Here is a 19,879-nt window from a genome sequence, read left to right as displayed (position 1 = left end):
GAAAAGGGAGAGAGAAAAGGGAGAGAGAAAGGGAGAGAGAAAAGGAGAGAGAAAAGGGAGAGAGAAAAGGGAGAGAGAAAAGGGAGAGAGAAAAGGGAGAGAGAAAAGGGAGAGAAAAAAGGGAGAGAGAAAAGGGAGAGAGAAAAGGGAGAGAGAAAAGGGAGAGAGAAAAGGGAGAGAGAAAAGGGAGAGAGAAAAGGGAGAGAGAAAAGGGAGAGAGAAAAGGGAGAGAGAAAAGGGAGAGAGAAAAGGGAGAGAGAAAAGGGAGAGAGAAAAGGGAGAGAGAAAAGGGAGAGAAAAGGAGAGAGAAAAGGGAGAGAGAAAAGGGAGAGAGAAAAGGGAGAGAGAAAAGGAGAGAGAAAAGGGAGAGAGAAAAGGGAGAGAGAAAAGGGAGAGAGAAAAGGGAGAGAGAAAAGGGAGAGAGAAAAGGGAGAGAGAAAAGGGAAGAAAAAAGGGAGAGAGAAAAGGGAGAGAGAAAAGGGAGAGAGAAAAGGGAGAGAGAAAAGGGAGAGAGAAAAGGGAGAGAGAAAAGGGAGAGAGAGAAAAGGAGAGAGAAAAGGGAGAGAGAAGGAAGAGAGAGAGAAAAGAGAGAGAGAAAAGAGAGAGAAAAGAGAGAGAAAAGAGAGAGAGAAAAGGAGAGAGAGAGAGAGAAAAGGAGAGAGAGAGAGAAAAGGAGAGAGAAAGAGAAAAGGAGAGAGAAAGAAAAAGAGAGGAGAAGAGAGAGAAAAGAGAGAGAGAAAAGGGAGAGAGAAAAGAGAGAGAAAAGAGAGAGAGAAAAGGGAGAGAGAAAAGGGAGAGAGAAAGGGAGAAAAGGAGAGAGAGAAAGAGAGAGAGAAAGAGAGAGAGAGAAAAGAGAGAGAGAAAAGAGAGAGAGAAAAAGAGAGAGAGAAAAGAGAGAGAGAAAAGGAGAGAGAGAAAAGGAGAGAGAAAGAGAAAAGGAGAGAGAAAGAAAAAGAGAGGAGAAAGAGAGAGAGAAAGAAAAGAGGAGAAAGAGAGAGCGAGAGAGAGAGAAAAGAGAGAGAAGAGAGAGAGAGAAAGAGAGAAAGAGAGAGAAAAGGGAGAGAGAGAAAAGGGAGAGAGAAAGGAGAGAGAGAAAGTGAGAGAGAAAGAGAGAGAGAGAAAAGAGAGAGAGAGAAAAGAGAGAGAGAGAAAAGAGAGAGAGAGAAAAGGAGAGAGAGAGAAAGAAAGAGAGAAAGAAAGAGAGAAAGAGAGAAAGAAAGAGAGAGAGAGAAGAGAGGAGAAAGAGAGAAAGAGAGAAAGAGAGAGAAAGAGAGAGAAAGAGAGAGAGAAGAGAGAGGAGACTGCATCATCATCATAGACGGTCCCTCGAACGACGATACCTTGATGGTGAACCATCTCTTTCTCCTCCCTCCCCCCGCCCCATTCCTTTAGCAACAGACATGAACCAAAGTCTTTTATTGTGTATGGCACCACCCACCTAGCAGACCCTTCACAGGGCTGCGCGTCAGGACGGAATCATCACGGAAGACGGACGATTTGGGCCGAGGTTTCCTCCCTCTGCTTGCCATGGCCTTTTCCTGCAGGACCTTGTCCAGATCGGCCATTATTTTCAGCTGGTGTCGCCGCAGGTACTCCTGCTTGATGAAGTTCTTCTCCACCACCTCTTCCTCGACTTGTTGCCTTAAAAAAGGTGAAGATTAAAAGAATTAAAATCTAGGCGAGGTCGCTCCCTGGTTTTTACAATCTTTCCACCGAAAGTGCTTCACGGATAGAAGCCATTTCAGCGGCGAGTCTATGCTAGTAATATGGTCGCTGTATTATAAAAAGGATAGAGAGGCACTGGAGAAGGTGCAAAGATTTACAAGGATGTTACCAGAAATGCGAGGGTATACACATCAGGAAAAGGATGAACAGGCTGGGTCTCTTTTCTCTTGAAAAAGGAAGGCTGAGGGGGTGACCTAATATAGAATTATGAAAGGTTTTGATAGAGTGGATACAGAGAGAATATTTCCACTTTTAGGGAAGAGCATAACTAGAGGCCATCAATACAAGATAGACACCAACAAATCCCAGTGGGGAATTCAGAAAGAATTTCTTTACTCAGAGTGGCAAGAATGTGGAACTTGCTACCACAGGGAATGGTTGAGGCGAATATTTAAGGGGAGGTTGGACAAGCATACGAGGGGAGAAGGGAATAGAGGGTTATGCTGATAGATTTAGATGAGGAAAGACGGGAGGTGGCTCAAGTGGAGCATAAACACCGGCATGGACTGGTTGGGCCGAATGGCCTATTTCTGTGCCGTATATCCGGTGATCCTATGTGACACCCCATCTCCTCCTGACACTTTATAAACTATGTAAAACCTTCACGAACAAGTGTTTGTTAAACACATGATACGCTTGCATAAATCGTGTCAAAACACAGCGACCCATCAAGCAGGAGGACATTACCTCCAAGACCAATCTTGTACTCATCCCATATCTCCCACTAAAGCTCTTGGGCAGAGACAGTGGACGGCAGACAGAAGCGAGGACTGTGGTGGGATTTTACGTCGCCTTTCGAGGCCGGCAATACTGCCCCACAACGAGTGAGCGAGGAGGGAGCGAGCGTTGAGTCACGAGGCCCCAGCCATCACGAGTGTGGGGCAGGCTTGACGGACCCGTTACTTCCGTGAAGCCCTCACCACCACCGCCGGCATGTTCAGCGATCTCGGCACAAACCAGAACGGGAATCGAGGAACTCCTCAACCTGCATGGTTCATTATCGCACCGTAAAAAAGTGCACTTGCCGATTGGGCCATCAGATATCTCCAGGGGTCACTTCAAAAATAAACCCTGCGTGCAGAGGTAACGTTGCTAAATTGCTCCTCAACAATACACGATCTGACTTAAGCCTAATGTCTAGTCAGGGGTCTAAAGTAAAAGCATTTACAGTCTAGAAAGAAAGACTTGCATTTATATAGCGCCTTTCATGACCACCGGACGTCTCAAAGCGCTTTACAGCCAATGAAGTACTTTTGGTCACTGTTGTAATGTGGGAAACGCGACAGCCAATTTGCGCACACAAACAGCAATGTGATAATGACCAGATAATCTGTTTTAGTGATGTTGATTGAGGGATAAATATTGGCCCCAGGACACCAGGGATAACTCCTCTGCTCTTCTTCAAAATAGTGCCATGGGATCTTTTAGGTCCACCTGAGAGAACAGACGGGACCACGGTTTAACGTCTCATCTGAAAGACAGCACCTCCGACAGTGCGGCACTCCCTCAGCACTGCACTGGGAGTAGTGTCAGCCTAGATTTCTGTGCTCAAGCCCCTGGAGTGGGACTTGAACCCACAACCTGCTGACCCAGAGGCGAGGGTGCTGCCCACTGAGCCACAGCTGACACCACTAGTCAATCTCCTGTGGGGACTCAAGACCACGCAGCGATAACTGGACCAGAGCATGGAGACGCAATTCAGTCCCTACTTTAAAAAAAAGTGTCGACATTAAATGATGCATAATACGTAAAAAAAATAACTCCCACTGCAGACCCGAGTTTTGTAGGCTGTTGGAGTCTTGATTCGAGGAATGGATCTCGAGAATGTAATGCAGGAACCTCTGGGAGGCCTGCTTGCAATCCTGCCCCGGTACATGTGGAAGCTGCGGTTTAAGAGCTGGGGGTCATCAGTGCAGGGGGGGCTCGTGGTGGGGGGACGTTCTGTTGGGATCCTTTAGTTCCCCTCTCACCTGCTCTCCTCTTTCTTCTGCTCCTTTTCCACATTCAACCACAGTCGGCGCCTTCGAAAGTCATCGGTTCTTTTCTGCTGTTTCTCCATCAAGGCAGCTCGCTTCAAGGCCATCTCTTCCTCCGCCTTCGCCTCATCCTGGGGGCGGGGGAAACAAAACCGGAAAATCACAATTTGCTGAAAGCATTCGCGACATTTCAAGAAATTCTCCGGTTCTTTTTAAACCTCGGTTTAGGTTCAGGTTCAGGTTCAGATGAAAGGGGGGGGGGGGTTGACTTATGAAGAAAGGTTGAGCAGGTTGGGCCTGTGCTCATTGGAGTTTAGAAGAATGAGAGGTGATCTTATTGAAACGTATAAAATTCTGAGGGGTCTCGACTGGGTAGATGCAGAGAGGATGTTTCCCCTCGTGGGGGATTCTAGAACTAGTTTCAGAATAAGGGGTCGCCCATTTAAAACTGAAATGAGGAGGAATTTCTTCTCTCTGAGGGTTGTAAATCTGTGGAATTCTCTGCCCCAGAGAGCTGTGGAGGCTGGGTCATTTAATATCTTTAAGGTGGAGAGACACAGATTTTTGAACAATAAGAGAGTGAAGGGTTATGGAGAGCGGGCAGGGAAGTGGAGTTGAGGCCAGGATCAGATCAGCGGTGATCTTATTGAATGGTGGAGCAGGCTCGAGGGGCCGAATGGCCGACTCCTATTTCTTATGTTTATCCAAGAGCCAGTGTTGTATTGGCCATTTTGAGTGCATGGATTACAATCCAACTAAACACTAGAGGATCAAAACTGTCCAAACCGTGAATAGAATGAAAGGTTGCATCATTGCAGTAATGTATGCACCTGAGAGTATGCTCACAGGTTTATAGACCGAGAGAGATGTAGAGCTGTTCCAATATTTGAAGGGGCTGCTCCTCAAATTCTGATTGCACTTCAGTCCCACCCTCCTGATCTTTGGGCACCCTGTGCGGAGGGGAGCGGGTAGGTCCGAGGGCCTCCTCGTAGGACTGCTCCTGGGCATGGCCAAGGGGGCCATCAGCCGGTCCAGACAGCGGGCGGTCGAGGGGGTCGTTCAGCCCGACTGCCTGCCCCTCTTCCGTGGTTACATCCGAGCCACGGTGTCCCTAGAGATGGAGCACACGGTGTCCACCGGTACGCACGCGGCCTTCCGCGAGAGGTGGGCGCCGGAGGGACTGGAGTGCATCATCACCCCCGGCAACCAAATTTTAAATTGATTTGGCAAGGATCCCAGTCGATTGGTAAATTTGTGGGTTCGAGTGGCCTTACCGAAAGGGGACACTTGGCATAAAGTTATTTTAAAATAGTTGTAGAGCTGTTGCATTGAGGGCTTAGCCAGTCACGAGATGTTCACAAGACTCAATAAAACCCCAGCCAGTTGGGTTCGGGGGCTCCACGATAAGGCCCGCAGTTGTGAGCCTGGTGGATGAACTGGTAATGTGTAGTGTGATTGTTAAATCTTTGCTAATAAACCAACTAGTTCTTCATAGCGATGTGTTGCTTTAAATTCTTAAGCAAAGAACCCATGAAGCAAATACATTACAGGTACTATTCACTGAGTAAATCTTTTATATTTACAAAATACACCGAAAACTGCTCGAGGGAAAAATCACAACTTCAGTCACTACTTCTCCCATAATGAAAGCCTAAAATTGGCCATGGGAACCTGAATGAACACCTCATTTTGAAAAATGCAGCATCATCGCCACACACCATGCTGAGCTGGGCACCGATTGCTGTTCAGTCATCGGCACTGGGTCACAATTCTTGGCATCCCTAACACCATTGTGGGAGCACCGTCAGCATATGGACTGCAGCAGTTAGAAACATGGAAACCTACAGCGCAAAAGGAGGCCATTCGGCCCATCGTGTCCGTGCCGGCCGACAAAGAGCCGCACAGCCCTCGGTCAGCAGCCCTGAAGGTTACACATAAACCGATGAACAATGAACAATGGCGGACAGGTAAAGAGCACCCGGCCCAACCAGTCCGCCCCACACAACTGCGAAACCCCTTACACCGAAACATTCTACACTCCATCCCAACCGGAGCCATGCGATCTCCTGGGAGAGGCAAAAACTAGATAAAAACCCAGGCCAATTGGGGAAAAATCTGGGAAAATTCCTCTCCGACCCATCCAGGCGATGGAAACTAGCCCAGATCATCACCCTGGCCGTATTCGATTCGCAGCAGTACTTACCATCGTATATCTGCGCCAGCCAACAAGAGGTTATCCAGTCTAACCCCACTTACCAGCTCTAGGTCACGGCACTTCAAGTGCCCATCCAAGCACCTTTTAAATGCGGTTAAAGGAGAAGGCCCCACCACCACCTTCTCGGAGCAACTCGGGATGGGCAATTAATGGTACCCACGTCAGTGGGAACAATGGCACATTGAACAAAACCTGCACATTCAGCTCAAGTTCCAGACTTCCAAAGCGATCAGGCGTCTGTTCAAACCTTCGACAAACATGTGCGAGGAAACCCTCGAGGCCGACTGTTTTAATTAAATTCTTAAAAGGTTGCGATGTTTGATGTGTTTCCTTCCTAAGACTTCCTCCCGTTTTGTCCTGGAGATGTTCAGTCATGCTTGGGCACAGGAACACTGGCACCTTCCCCACTCCCCCTCACCCTCCTCCAGTTCCTTGCCCAGATGTCCTAATTCTAGTCTCTTGATTATAATCCCTCAACCATTGGCGGCCGTGCCTTCGGCTGCCTGGGTCCCAAGCTCTGGAACCCCCTCCCTAAACCTCACCGCCTCTTTTTCCTCCTTTAAGATGCTCCTTAAAACCTACCTCTTTGACCAAGCTTTTGGTCACCTGCCCCAATATCTCCTTAATCAGCTCGGTGTCAAATTTTGTGTCATATTACACTCCTGAGAAGCGCCTCGGGGTGTTTTACCACGTTAAAGGCACTATATAAATGCAAGTTGTTAAACATAACATAAGAAATGGGAGCAGGAGTAGGCCACAAGGCCCCTCGAGCCTGCTCCGCCATTCAATAAGATCATGGCTGATCTGATCATGGACTCGGGTCCACTTCCCCGTCCACTCCCCATAACCCCTTATCGTTTAAGAAACTGTCTACTTCTGTCTTAAATTTATTTAATGTCCCAGCTCTCTGAGGCAGTGAATTCCACAGATTCACAACCCTCAGAAAAAATTTCTCCTCATCTCAGTTCTAAATGGGTGGCCCCTTATTCAAAGATCATGCCCTCTAGTTCTAGTCTCCCTCACCAGTGGAAACATCCTCTCTGCATCCACCTTGTCTAGCCCACTCATAATCTTATACGTTTCTGTAAGATCACCTCTCATTCTTCTGAATTCCAATGAGTAGAGGCCCAACCTACTCAAACTTTCCTCATAAGTCAACCCCCTCATCCCCGGGATCAACTTAGTGAACCTTCTCTGAACTGCCTCCACAGCAAGTATATCCTTTCGTAAATATGGAAGCCAAAACTGCACGCAGTATTCCAGCTGTGGCCTCACCAATACCCTGTACAATTGTAACAAGACTTCCCTGCTTTTATATTCCATCCCCTTTGCAATAAAAGCCAAGATTCAATTGGCCTTCCTGATCACTTGCTGTACCTGCATGCTAACCTTTTGTGTTTCATGCACAAGTACCCTCAGGTCCCGCTGTACTGCGGCACTTTGCAATCTTTCTCCATTTAAATAATAACTTGCTCTTTGATTTTTTTTCTGCCAAAGTGCATGACCTCACAATTTCCAACATTATACTCCATCTGCCAAATTCTTGCCCACTCACTTAGCCTGTCTATGTCCTTCTGCAGCCTCTTTATGTCCTCCTCACACATTGCCCTTCCTCCCATCTTTGTATCGTCAGCAAACTTGGCTACGTTACACTCAGTCCCCTCTTCCAAGTCGTTAATATAGATTGTAAATAGTTGGACTCCCAGCACTGATCCCTGCGGCACCCCACTAGTTACTGATCACCAACAGAGAGTCAGGATAAATGGTTCATTCTCTGGTTGACAAAGTCACTGTGATAATGTAGTAAAACAATGCCTGTTCAATGAAGAGAGTGGATCCCACTCCATCAGTCAGCTTTTCCAGACAAAGCCTTCATTAATTTACCACTGCCTTCTACTTTCGATTAACCGAGCCGAAAGCTTCTCCCCAGCTTGCTAGTTTAGTATTACAGTCTAAACAGCTTACAAATAAAACTGCATCCAACAGAAACCCCATTGATAGCAAAGTTACTGGCAGTCGCCTTCACACATTCTGCTTCTTATTTTAATCTTTGTTTGCCAAGCATAACCAGAGGACACAGCTTTAAAATAACTGGCAAAAAGAAAAGGATGGGGGGGAAAAGAGAAGGAGAATGTGTTTTTGCGCAGCGAGTTGTGATTTGGAAGGCACTGCCTTAAAGGGCGGTGGGAGCAGATTCAATCGTAACTTTCAAAAGGGGATTGGATAAATACTTAAACAGGATAAACCTGCAGGGCTGTGGGGAAAGAGCAAGGAGTGGAACTAATTGGATCGCTCTTTCAAAGAGCTGGCACTGGCACGATGGGCTGAATGGCCTCCTTCTGTGCTGTATGATTCTATAACAGTGACTGTACGCCAAAGGAGGAAAAAAAAAAAGACTTGAAATTACATAGCGCCTTCCAAGCAAGTCCCAGGAGGGCAGAGAAAACGCTTCCAAGGACACCCTCAAAGCCTGCCTGAAAAAATGCAACATGCCCACCGACTCTTGGGAATCCCCGGCCCAAGACCGCTCAAAGTGGAAGAGGAGCATCCGAGGAGGCGCCGAACACTTTGAGTCTCTTTGCCGGGAGCACTCGGAAGCCAAGCGCAAATAGCGGAAGGAGCACACGGCAACCCACCCACCTGACCCTCCAAACACCGTCTGCCCCACCTGCGACAGAGACTGTAGGTCCCACATTGGTCTCCGTCACCTTGGAACTCGTCTTAGTGTGGAAGCAAGTCATCCTCAACTCCGGGGGACTGCCTAAGGTGGTGGTATTTCTAAATTCATTATAGGCAGTCCCTTGGAATCAAGGCAGACTTGCTTCCACTCTAAAAGTGAGTTCTTAGGTGACTGAACAGTCCAATACGGGAATTACAAACTCTGTCACAAGTGGGACAGATAGTCGTTGTGGGAAAGGGTGGGTGGGACAGGTTTGCCGCATGCTCCTTCCGCTGCCTGCACTTGGCGACAAGACTCGAGGTGCTCAGTGCCCTCCCGGAAGCATTTCCTCCAGTTAGAGCGGTCTTTGGCCGGGGACTCCCAGGTGGCGGTGGAGATGTTGCATTTTATCAGGGAGGCTTTGAGGGTGTCCTTGAAACGTTTCCTCTGCCTGCCTTTGGCTCGTTTGCCGTGTAGGAGCTCAGAGTAGAACGCTTGCTTTGGGAATCTCGTTTCTGGCATGCGAACAATCAGCCCAGCGGAGCTGATCACGTGTGGTCAGTGCTTCAATGCTGGGGATGTTGGCCTGGTCGAGGACACGAGTGTTGGTGCGTCTCTCATCGCAGGGGATTTGCAGGATCTTGCGGGGAAACATCGTTGGTGGTATTTCTCCAGCGACTCGGTGTCGACTATACATGGTCCACGTCTCTAAGCCATAAATTACTCAGGCCACCAGATCACGTTCACACTGTGCCCCCCCACCCACCCAGTTTCCTCGTGCTTCTAGCGGGAGAGAGGCGAGCGGTAATGCGAGACGGACCAAAGCAAAAACGCCACCTACCTTGAAGAAGAACCCAACGGACCGCTGTTCAGAATCCATCTGGTCGCTTGTCGAGTCGCTTTCCTGTCCATCTTCACTGCTGTCGGGGCCTTTCAAGGACGACAACGGTATCTCTATTAAGCTAGTTCTTTTAACAGGGGCGGAGTTATCCTTTCTCCGACCGTCAGCCTGATCGTCGGGCTGCCCATCCGGCTTCTGAAGCGCGATTGGTCCGACGGGTCGGAGGTTACCTTCATGCTCAAGGTCAAAGAGTGGGTCATCGGGCTCATTAGCCAGGCCTTGCCGCGCGATTGGTCCGACCGGCCTTTGCTTCGGCCGAACGTCGGCGTGCGGCCCCTCGTCGTCGCCAAAGTAAATGGACGACTTGGTCTGCATGGTCACCTGGCTGGGCGAGAACTTGCGGAGGTGGGGCAGGGTGTCCACGTTCTGCGGAGGGGTCAGCACGCGGGTCAGCGGTGGGATCTTGAGCTCCACGGGCCGGGAGTGCCGCGGGCTCTTGGGCGGGGTGGCGTTGGCGGCCTTCTTCTGGCCGGACTGGGGCGAGCGGGTCCCGGGGGCTGCCGGCTTGCGCGAGGGCGAGGGGGACGGAGAGGAGGAGGAGAACTCGGCCGAGCGGGAGGGCTGGAAGTCCCGGGTCGGCCGCTGAGCGGGGGGCTTGGGGACGGGAATGACCCAGGCCTGCGTGTTCTTCTTCTCCATCAAGGTCTCCTGCTGCTGGGCCAACCGCTGCATGTCCACCTGCAGCGACGACAAGGCCGAGTTGAGCTTCGCCACGGCGCTGTTGTACTCCCCAATGTCCACGTCCGCCTCGGGCTCTTTGGGAGATTCCGGCACCCTCGGCTTTGCGTGCTTTTCCCCGTCGTCCCTGCCAAGATTCTCCTCGTGGCCCTTGTCCGATATCGAGCGATCTCGCCCCTTAAATTCCGACGGCGTTGGGCTTTCGTCTTCATCCTCATCATCCTCAATCTTCGACAACCTTTCTTCCAGGGATAGCTTCCGCTTGTCTTCCTCGGCCGCCTCGCCGCTCTGCGACTCCCCCCCTTCCTCCTTCTTCTTCAGCTGCAGGAAGGCGCTCTTGCCCAACCTCTGCCGGTGCTTGGCGAAGATGGCCTCGATCCGCTTCTTCTGCGCCTCGATGGCCCTGCGCTTCTCCTCCAGCCGCATGCCCAGCTGGGTCATCTCCGAGGCCAGCGCCTGGTTGCGGCTGGGGCTCTCGTCCGCCCGCTGGGCCCAGGAGGCCATCTGCTGGTCGTTGAGCTCCGAGCTGTCGGGCGTGGTCTTCTGCGAGCTGCTAGACTTGCCCGAGTCGACCGGGTTGATCATCTTCATCTTGCGCTCGGCAAAGCTGGTCATCTTGGCCCCGGAGCCGGAAGAGGCCACGCTCTCGGCCTGCGAGCTGATGGAGCTGAGGCAGGAGGTGCACTCGTCCTTGCTGGTGTAGTCCTTCTCCTGGGCGGGCCGCGACGAGTCCTCCACGTCGGAGTCCAGGCTGTTGTCCCGCAGCACCGAGTCGTCGTCCCGCGAACAGTTGCCGTCCTCCGAGGGGACCTCGCCGCCGGTCAGCGGGTCCCCCCCACCGGACTCCTTGGTGGCTTCGGCGGACTTGTACGGGGGACTGAGGTCAAACTTGGACTGGCCGGTCTTGGGTTTGGCAAAGCCTTCCGTCAGGTTGGGCCGGTGAAGGAAGAAGCCATCGGGCGCGCCCTCGGGCCGGAGCCGGGGCTCGAGCTTGTCCGTGTTGTGGATGATCTTCAGCGCTTCTTCAATGGTCGGCAGCTCGGTGTAGTTATTGTGGTCATCCACCACCCCGTTTTCAACCGGCCGGTGCTGACCTTGGTATTTGTGCTCCGCCAGATTGTTGGACGGCGGCGGCGGCAACCCTTTCCGAGGCGCCTTGGGCGACGTGGCCAGCCCGTTCTCGCCCGCCAGAAGCTCCTCCTTCCCCAGGAAATCAGCGGGGTCCTCGGCGGAACTGTACGCGGCCCGGGGCAAGCAGTTCTGCGAGCGGTAGGCGTTGGTGGCCAGGCTGTCGGAGCTGATGGACCTCATCAAGCCCACGGGATTCCCCATGACGATGTCCACATCGCTGTCCAATCCAAAGGGAATGCTGAAGGACACGGCCTGCGACAGCGGTCTGCATCAGAGAGAAATGGAGACCAATAAATTAAACATAGCATGAGAAATAGGAGCAGGAGTCGGCCATAGGGCCCCCCCGAGCCTGCTCCGCCATTCAATAAGATCACGGCTGATCTGATCCTGGCCTCAGCTCCACTTCCCTGCCTGCTCCCCATAACCCTCGACTCCCTTATCACTCAAAAATCTGTCTACCTCCACCTTAAATATACTCAATGACCCAGTCTCCACAGCTCTCTGGGGGTAAAGAATTCTACAGATTTACAACCCTCAGAAGAAATTCCTCCTCATCTCCGTTCTAAATGGGCGACCCCTTATTCTGAAACTATGCCCCCGAGCTCTAGATTCCCCCACGAGGGGAAACATCCTCTCTGCATCTATCTTGTCGAGCCCCCTCAGTATCTTGTGTATTTCAATAAGATCCCCTCTCATTCTTCTGAACTCCAATGAGTATAGGCCCAACATGCTCTACTTTTTTTTCCAGAAGTCAACCCCTTCATCTCAGGATTCAACCTAGTGAACCTTCTCTGAACAGCCTCCAATGCAAGTATGTCCTTCCTTAAATACAGAGACCAAAACTGTATGCAGTACTCCAGTTGTGGTCTCACCAATACCCTGTATGTTATGTATGTAAACACTACCAATGTGCAAGACTTGCCACCAGGGGGCGCACAGGTATAAAAGGCAGTCTACCACACTGCCTCCTCACTCTGGAGTTACATTAAAGAGACCAAGGTCACAACAGTTTGAGCTTAAGATATACAATCTTGTGGAGTTATTCTGAACATAACACTGTACAGTGTAGCAGGACTTGCCTACTTTTATACTCCATCCCCCTTGCAATAAACAGCAGGTTAAAGGTTGGATGGAAGACAAGACTGGATTAAAATTAAAGATTTGGAGGGAGGGGGTTCGAAATTTGGTACTAACATTTTTGAGGTACTGATTTGGTACTGCCATTTGAGAGTGCTGATTTTACGGGCAGGCATCCGGTGCAGGCTTCAACTGCCAAATTCAGTTTTTACGGCCAAAGATGAGAGAGCAGCGCTAAAAAGTGACATTGCACACTCATCCTTGGGCGGGAGCTCAGGAGGCCGGCTGAATTTCCCCGCGGGAGGCTGCCGCCGTGCTAGGTGGGAAACGGGAAAGAAAACAACTCCAATTTCTCCAAACGGTACGGCAGCCGTTCAAATGAAATATCGCGACAGAGACGCCAAGGAGGTGTTGCACGTGCACTGACATCAGGATTTCCATGGTACCAGCCTGCGGGACGCAACGTTTTAACGCCCTTAAAAAAAAACCACCACCGAATTTCACGTCGGGCGTGATCAGCACCCAGCGCCACGCCCAAGCGCCCCAACTCCCACTTAACACCCAACACCGGAGTTATCAGCAGGCGTTAAGCAACCGGATTTCAACCCCCTGGGTTTTGGTCGCAAGAGTCATCAACATTAAGAAAGGGAGTGAAAGTAAGTTCCTTGGGTTGATTGGAGAGTTAACGCTATGGACGAGCGAAAATGGACCACATGTCTTCCTCATCTCTCGTCGATCATGAGGTCGGTTTTGAGATCAATAGAACCACAAGAAGAGAAGAGCACAGAAGGAGGCCATTCGGCCCATCGTGCTAGCTCTTTGCCAAAGCAATCCAAAGCTAATCCCACTGCCCTGCTCTCGTCCTCCGACAGCAGTCAAGGGGAATTTGTGCGCACGTTAAAATCACGAACTGCACTGGTGTGATCTCTCCAATACTGGCGGCCAGCAGTCGAGACTCAGTGGCGGAAAATTCACCTGCAACTTGTGTCTGGAGCAGGTGAACTGGACCCTGGAGAGATTTGCTGCTGAATTTAATCTCTCGCTCCCCTAAAAGGACAGCGAGGAATTCTATTCCTGGTTAAGATAAGAATTCGGAGCAGGAGTCGGCCATTCGGCCCCTCGAGCCTGCTCCACCATTCAATAAGATCATGGCTGATCTTCTACCTCAACTCCACTTTCCTGCACGATCCCCATTTACCTGGATTCCCTTAATATCCAAAAATCTATCGATCTCTGTCTTGAATATACTCAACGACTGAGCCCTCTGGGGTAGAGAATTCCAAAGATTCACCAGCCTCAGTGAAGAAATTTCTCCTCATCTCAGTCCTAAATGGCCAACCCCTTATTCTGAGACTGTGACCCCCCTGGTTCTAGACTCCCCAGCCAGAGGGAATCATCTACCCTGTAAGAATTTTGTATGAATCACCTCTCATTCTTCTAAACTCTAGAGAATATAGGCCTAGTCTACTCAATCTCTCCTCATAGGACAATCCCCCCATCCCAGGAATCAGTCTGGTGAACCTTCGATGCACTGCCTCTCTGGCAAGTTCTGAGACTGTAACCCCTGGTTCTAGACTCCCCAGCCAGAGGGAAACATCCTCCCTGCATCTACCCTGTCAAGCCCTGAACTACGAAGTTAAGGTCTGGAAAAACTCTCCTGTAGTGACTAATAACCTCAATTTAGAAAGTCACAATTAAAATGTATCGTTGTATCAGTGCCCTATTTTCTCTTCTACATTAAAGTAGGCCATTTCTCACGGGGGCGTGTAGAACCTTAGCAACCCTCCATAGCAACAGAGTGTGTCAAATTGCACCATAACCGTTAGATACTGGTTCACTGTTGCTAGAAGCAAGTAACCAGATCCATCTTCTGCTCTGAAAAGAAATACAGTGGCTACAATTCCTTTATCCATTTAAAGTACAGCCCTCGCCCCTAGCCCCACCGGCCCTCCAATCCATGAGCCAATAGCCACCGATATTATACAACTCTATGGGCCCAATTCGGCATTGCACACTCTCCAGGCTCAATTGCTTGTGCGAGATTACGATCGACTCCACTCATTGTATCGGACACTTTCATCACTGGCGATTAAGAACAGAAGAACATAAGAAATAGGAGCAGGAGGTGATCATTCGGCCCCTCGAGCCTGCTCCGCCATTCAATAAGATAATGGTTGATCATCCAGTTCCCTGCACGATCTCAGCCTTGAATATAAGCCAGAGGACTCAGCATCCATAGCCCTCTGGGACAGAGAATTCAAAAGATTCACCACCCTCTGAGTGAAGAAACATTACGAAAGAAAAAAAGGGAGGCTTCTTAAAGAAGATTCCAGACTTTGGGGGGGGTAGGGGGGGGGGGAAATCAAGAATATATTCTTGAAATGATAAAGTGCTACACTACATTAATTAACCAATTCCTGACTGAACATAGACCAGCAGGAGGTTAAAATGGATCAGTGGTCGGACTCAATTGGCCACACAAGAAATAGGAGCAGGAGTAGGCCATACGGCCCCTTGAGCCTGCTCCACCATTCAATTACGATCATGGCTGATCCGATCCTGGCCTCAGCTCCACTTCCCTGCCCGCTCCCCATAACCTCTCACTCCCTTATTGCTCAAAAATCTATCTCCACCTTAAATATATTCAATGACCCAGCCTCCACAGCTCTCTGGGTCAGAGAATTCCAACCCTCAGTGAAGAAATTGCTCCTCATCTCCGTTTTAAATGGGCAGCCCCTTATTCGGAGACTATGCCCCCTAGTTTTAGTTTCCTCCCCATGAGTGGAAATATCCTCTCTGCATCCACCTTGTCCAGCCCCCACATAACAGGACAAGTTGGATGGTCAGCATTATACTTTCTTATTCCCATCATTTGTTCCAATGTCTAAAATTACCTCTTTATTTGCTTCTTCGTCCATGCCTTTCCAAAGGAATCAACTTGTGACATTGAGGTAGAGTGATTCAGTGGACCTGAGGAGAAGAATATGCACAGATGGTTCAATGCTTATATTTAACAGAGAAAAAAAAACACTCAAAAGGTGACCTCTGGCTTGCCTCGGTTGGCTAGGCAGACAGAGACATTGCCTCAACTGTCACTGTAATTGGCTAGTTACAATGTGTTATGTATGTAACTATGTAATACTTGCCACCAGAGGGCGCGACTGTTGGAGTCCCAATGGTCACCTGCACACATGTGCAGGGCCAATATAAAAAAAGGTTGGCTGCCATGTTGTTTAGGCACTCTGGAGTTGTAATAAAGACGACTAAGGTCACACTAAGTTTAGCTCACAGTACTCAGCCTCGTGGAGTTCTTCTATACACAACACAATGGAACAATACTTTCCCACTGCAATGAAATACAGTCTAATTCAGCAACACGGCGTCGATTGGGGCTCGAAATAATAATGGGTAGCACCCTCACCCGAATCAGAAGGTTGTGGGTTCAGGTTTCACTCCAGGAGCTTGAGCACAAAAATCTAGGCCAACACTCCCAGTGCAGTACTGAGGGAGCGCCGCACTGTCGGAGGTGCCGTCTTTCGGATGAAACGTGAAACCGAGGCCCCGTCTGCTCTCAGGTGGGCGGAAAAGATCCCACGGCACTATTTCAAAGAAGAGCAGGGGAGTGATCCCCGGTGTCCTGGGGCCAATATTTATCCCTCAATCAACATAACAAAAACAGGAGCTTGCCGTGCGCAAATTGGCTGCCGCGTTTCCCACATTACAACAGTGACTGCACTTCAAAAAGTACTTCATTGGCTGTAAAGTGCTTCGAGACGTCCGGTGGCCGTGAAAGGCGCTATATAAATGCAAGTCTTTCTTTTCTAAAAAGATCATTCCAACTGGTGGCTGCTGGATTTCACGGGAAGGCGACACTGGAAAGTTAATGCATCACCGAATAACTAGAAAGGCCACCTCCACATATTGTGCTTCACTCAAGAGAACGGGCTGCGAAGAGGTCTCGCTCGTTGCTGGCGAGAGAGGCAGACAGTGCCAGTCCACTCCCATTCCTGCTACTTGGTTCATTTCCAGCAGCCCTGGCGTGGTTGGCGGGGGGTGGGGGGGGGGGGGGATGACAAAACACGCCCAAAGCAGAGGCAAACATCTGGAATGCGAGGCGAGGAAATTCTGGCTTTGGAAGTTAACCATAAATGCCGATCGGTGCCAGGTCTAGAGTCAGGCTGGGGAAAAGACCAATTGGCCTCAATCAGTGCTTTGTGGCAGATTTGAATCTGGATGCCCTGCATTCTTGGCAAAAGAGGAAAGCATGGTCAGAAGCGCACTCATTTTCTTCCTGTCCTTAATGGGGAAGAACCGCTAGGATAGCTTAATTATCCTAGGAACTTGGCATTTTAGTCCGTGTTCAGAACCCACAGCTTAAAAAGGACCACACATGCGTTTTAAGCAGAAATGGATCGGATTTATACATGTTCATTCAGAGAGCTTATTAGGATTGTGCCAAAACAAACAGTGTCTCCATCACTGAGCTGTCAAAGAAACAACTTCAAGTAATACGTACACTTCAAAAGGCAGCAATTAAGAAAAACGTGCCGTTAGCGCACATCAGTACCAAGAGTGTGTCCGGACCCCCCAACTCAACAGATAACAGTTTAGCCGACAGACTTGAATACAATCTAATTCAGCGACACGGTGTGGATTGGGGCTTGAAATAATAATGGGTACCACTCTCGCCTCAGAGTCGGAAGGTTAAGGGTTCAAGTCCCACTTCAGGGACTTGAGCACAATAAATCTAGGCTGACACTCCCAGTGCAGTGCTGAGGGAGTGCTGCACTGTCGGAGGTGCCGTCTTTCGGATGAGACGTTAAACCGAGGCCCCGTCTGCTCTCTCAGCTAGATGTAATAGATCCTGCGGCACTATTTCGAAGAAGAGCAGGGGGGAGTTCTCCCCGGTGCCCTGGGGCCAATATTTATCCCTCAATCAACATAACAAAAAAAACAGATTATCTGGTCATCATCACATTGCTGTTGTGGGAGCTTGCTGTGCACAATTTGGCTGCTGCATTTCCCACACTCGGCCCTACAGACTTGAATCTCCAATGCAGAACTAATCCCTTCTACTTTCGAGTGGTGTTTACCACAGCCCTTGGAACGTCAGTGTCCAGCCTCGAAAGGCACCAATGCTGGCAATGGGACTCTATCCCGCTGAGCCATCAGTCAGACAAACAAAGCTTCACTTGAAACTACAACACATTTTAAGTAAAAGCACAAGAAAGATGATTGCCAGGCTATTTATAACGTATGTGTCAAACACAAACTAAATGTTGGAAGGGGGAATTAGAGATACATTGCGTAGTTTTTTTTAAAAATGATACCGTAAAGAAAGGCAGGCTTGCATTTATATAGCACCTTTTACAACCTCGGGGCATCCCACAGCGCTTTATAGCCAATGAAGTACTTTTGGAGTGTAGTCACTGTTGTAATGTGGGAAACGCGGCAATCAATTTGCGCACAGCAAGCTCCCACAACACAGCAATGTGATAATGGCCGGAGAATCCGTTTCTTTTATGATGTTGATCGAGGGAGAAATATTAGCCAGGGCACGGAGGATAACTCTTCAAAATAGTGGCCACGGGAACTTTTACGCCTAGCCAAGAGAGCAGACGGGGGCCTCGGTTGAACGTCTCATCCAAAAGGCAGCACCTCCGACAATGCAGCGTTCCCTCAGGACAGCATCAGGGAGTGTCAGCCTAGAGTTTTGTGCTCAAGTCTCTGGAGTGGGAGTGGAACCCACAAACTTCTGACTCAGGGGCGAGAGTACGCTACCCATCGAGCCCCAGCTGACACCGCTAGCCAATCTCCTGTGGGGAGTCCAGGCCAGGCAGCGATAACTGGACCAGGTCACGAAGACGTAACTCAGTCCCTACTTTAAAATCACTCATTCTATCCCTATTTCTGTAATTCCTTTATAAGAAATCTCATGTCCACACTCTATGAAAACAACCTATGTAAACGTGTTACGCTGTAATTCCACCCTCCTGCCAGTGGAGGCGCTGCAGCGTGCACAGCAGCAGATTACAAAGGCAGCCCGACAGTTTCCATTATAAACACGGACGTAGGAACTTAATGGAAAAAGTGGCCAGGAAACAGGAAGGGTTTGATTTTTTTAAAAAGATATTATAGGTGATGTTGTAATACATAACAGCAGCCCTGCTGAAGCCACAGACCCACATCAGAGGAAAAACATGAAGGTGTCATTATAAGGTGATTAGTCTTTAGCTGCATTTTTTTTGGTTTGTTCAATTATTATGGGGTGTATTCTGTGGGCGTGGAGATACAACAGCAGGTCATAATTATAGATTAATAGATACTAACGGCAAATTACAAGGTAATTCAATTGAACTGCACTAATGATAAGCTGCAACCATGAAGTAGCTTATAATCAACAACACATGGCAAGATGGAATTACTGCACGACGCTCATTGTCAGGCGCTTATTATTTCTTCTGCCACAGAGGATGTTTTAAATCAAGTTTCTTTTCTCCATGTGGAAGGTGCCCTGGCGACGGAAGAGGTCGCGGGCGTCGGGAAAGGCCGCAATTTAAAGACCGTTTTTGATCCAGGTTCCGCACATCTCCGGCTCCCGGCTTGTCGGGATCGGACCACCTGGATCAGTCGGCACCACCTTCGGCCACATCAGGAGGCTGGAGGTTTCAAGCTCCATTGCAGGAACGGAGAGTCGGCACCTCAGTGCTCTCACGAGCAGCGTGGAGGCCCCGACCTGCCCGAGAACACCGGCGGCAGGTCGGGGCCATAAAACGAGCGGAGGCCGCTTCAGGGAGCAGTGCGAGCTGGTGCAGGAGGGCGACGGCAGCGAAGAGGGACGTCATCAAGGTCCAGGTCGGTGATTGGGGCGTGGGCAGGTACAGCAGGAGCAGCGAGGTCGGGGCGAGGGAGCGGCGAGAGATTGTAGAGGGACGTGATCGGGGCCCAGGGACAGCACGGGCCAGCCCACACTGTGCGATATGTGCGCGCACCAGGTCCGTGCACCAGAGCTGGTCTCCAGTCGTCTTGGATAATCCTTGCCACTGTACCAATATACATGAATGATTTAGGCGAAGGAATTGAGTGTAATATCTCCAAGTTTGCAGATGACACTAAGCTGGGTGGCAGTGTGAGCTGTGAGGAGGATGCCAAGAGGCTACAGGGCGAGTGGACAGGTTAGGTGAGTGGGAAAATGCATGGCAGATGCAGTATAATGTGGATAAATGTGAGGTTATCCACTTTGGTGGAAAAACAGGAAGGCAGAAAATTATCTGATTGGTGACAGATTAGGAAAAGGGGAGGTGCAACGAGACCTGCGTGTCATGGTACATTAGTCATTGAAAGTTGGCATGCAGGTACAGCAGGCGGTGAAGGCGGCAAATGGTATGTTGACCTTCATAGCTAGGGGATTTTTGAGTATAGGAGCAGGGAGGTCTTACTGCAGTTGTACAGGGCCTTGGTGAGGCCACACCTTGAATATTGTGTACAGTTTTGGTCTCCTAATCTGAGGAAGAACA

General features: G+C 49.8%; 1 protein-coding gene across 2 annotated transcripts in view; it reads right to left on the bottom strand.

The window, feature by feature from the left end:
• camsap3 (calmodulin regulated spectrin-associated protein family, member 3) overlaps positions 1–19,879 on the bottom strand; it is a 224,681-nt gene that overhangs the window by 15,362 nt on the left and 189,440 nt on the right. For both annotated transcript variants that reach the window (XM_070867249.1, XM_070867250.1), the window contains 4 exons: positions 15,257–15,332; positions 9,417–11,550; positions 3,696–3,832; positions 1,439–1,641 (listed from right to left, as the gene is read on the bottom strand). In XM_070867249.1, coding sequence (XP_070723350.1) covers positions 1,439–1,641; positions 3,696–3,832; positions 9,417–11,550; positions 15,257–15,332 — 2,550 coding nt within the window. The remainder of the gene's footprint in view (positions 1–1,438; positions 1,642–3,695; positions 3,833–9,416; positions 11,551–15,256; positions 15,333–19,879) is intronic.

Source organism: Pristiophorus japonicus, chromosome 24 (genome assembly GCF_044704955.1).
Source record: "Pristiophorus japonicus isolate sPriJap1 chromosome 24, sPriJap1.hap1, whole genome shotgun sequence".
Taxonomy (NCBI): Eukaryota; Metazoa; Chordata; class Chondrichthyes; family Pristiophoridae; genus Pristiophorus; species Pristiophorus japonicus.
This window is presented reverse-complemented; position numbering and strand designations above follow the sequence as displayed.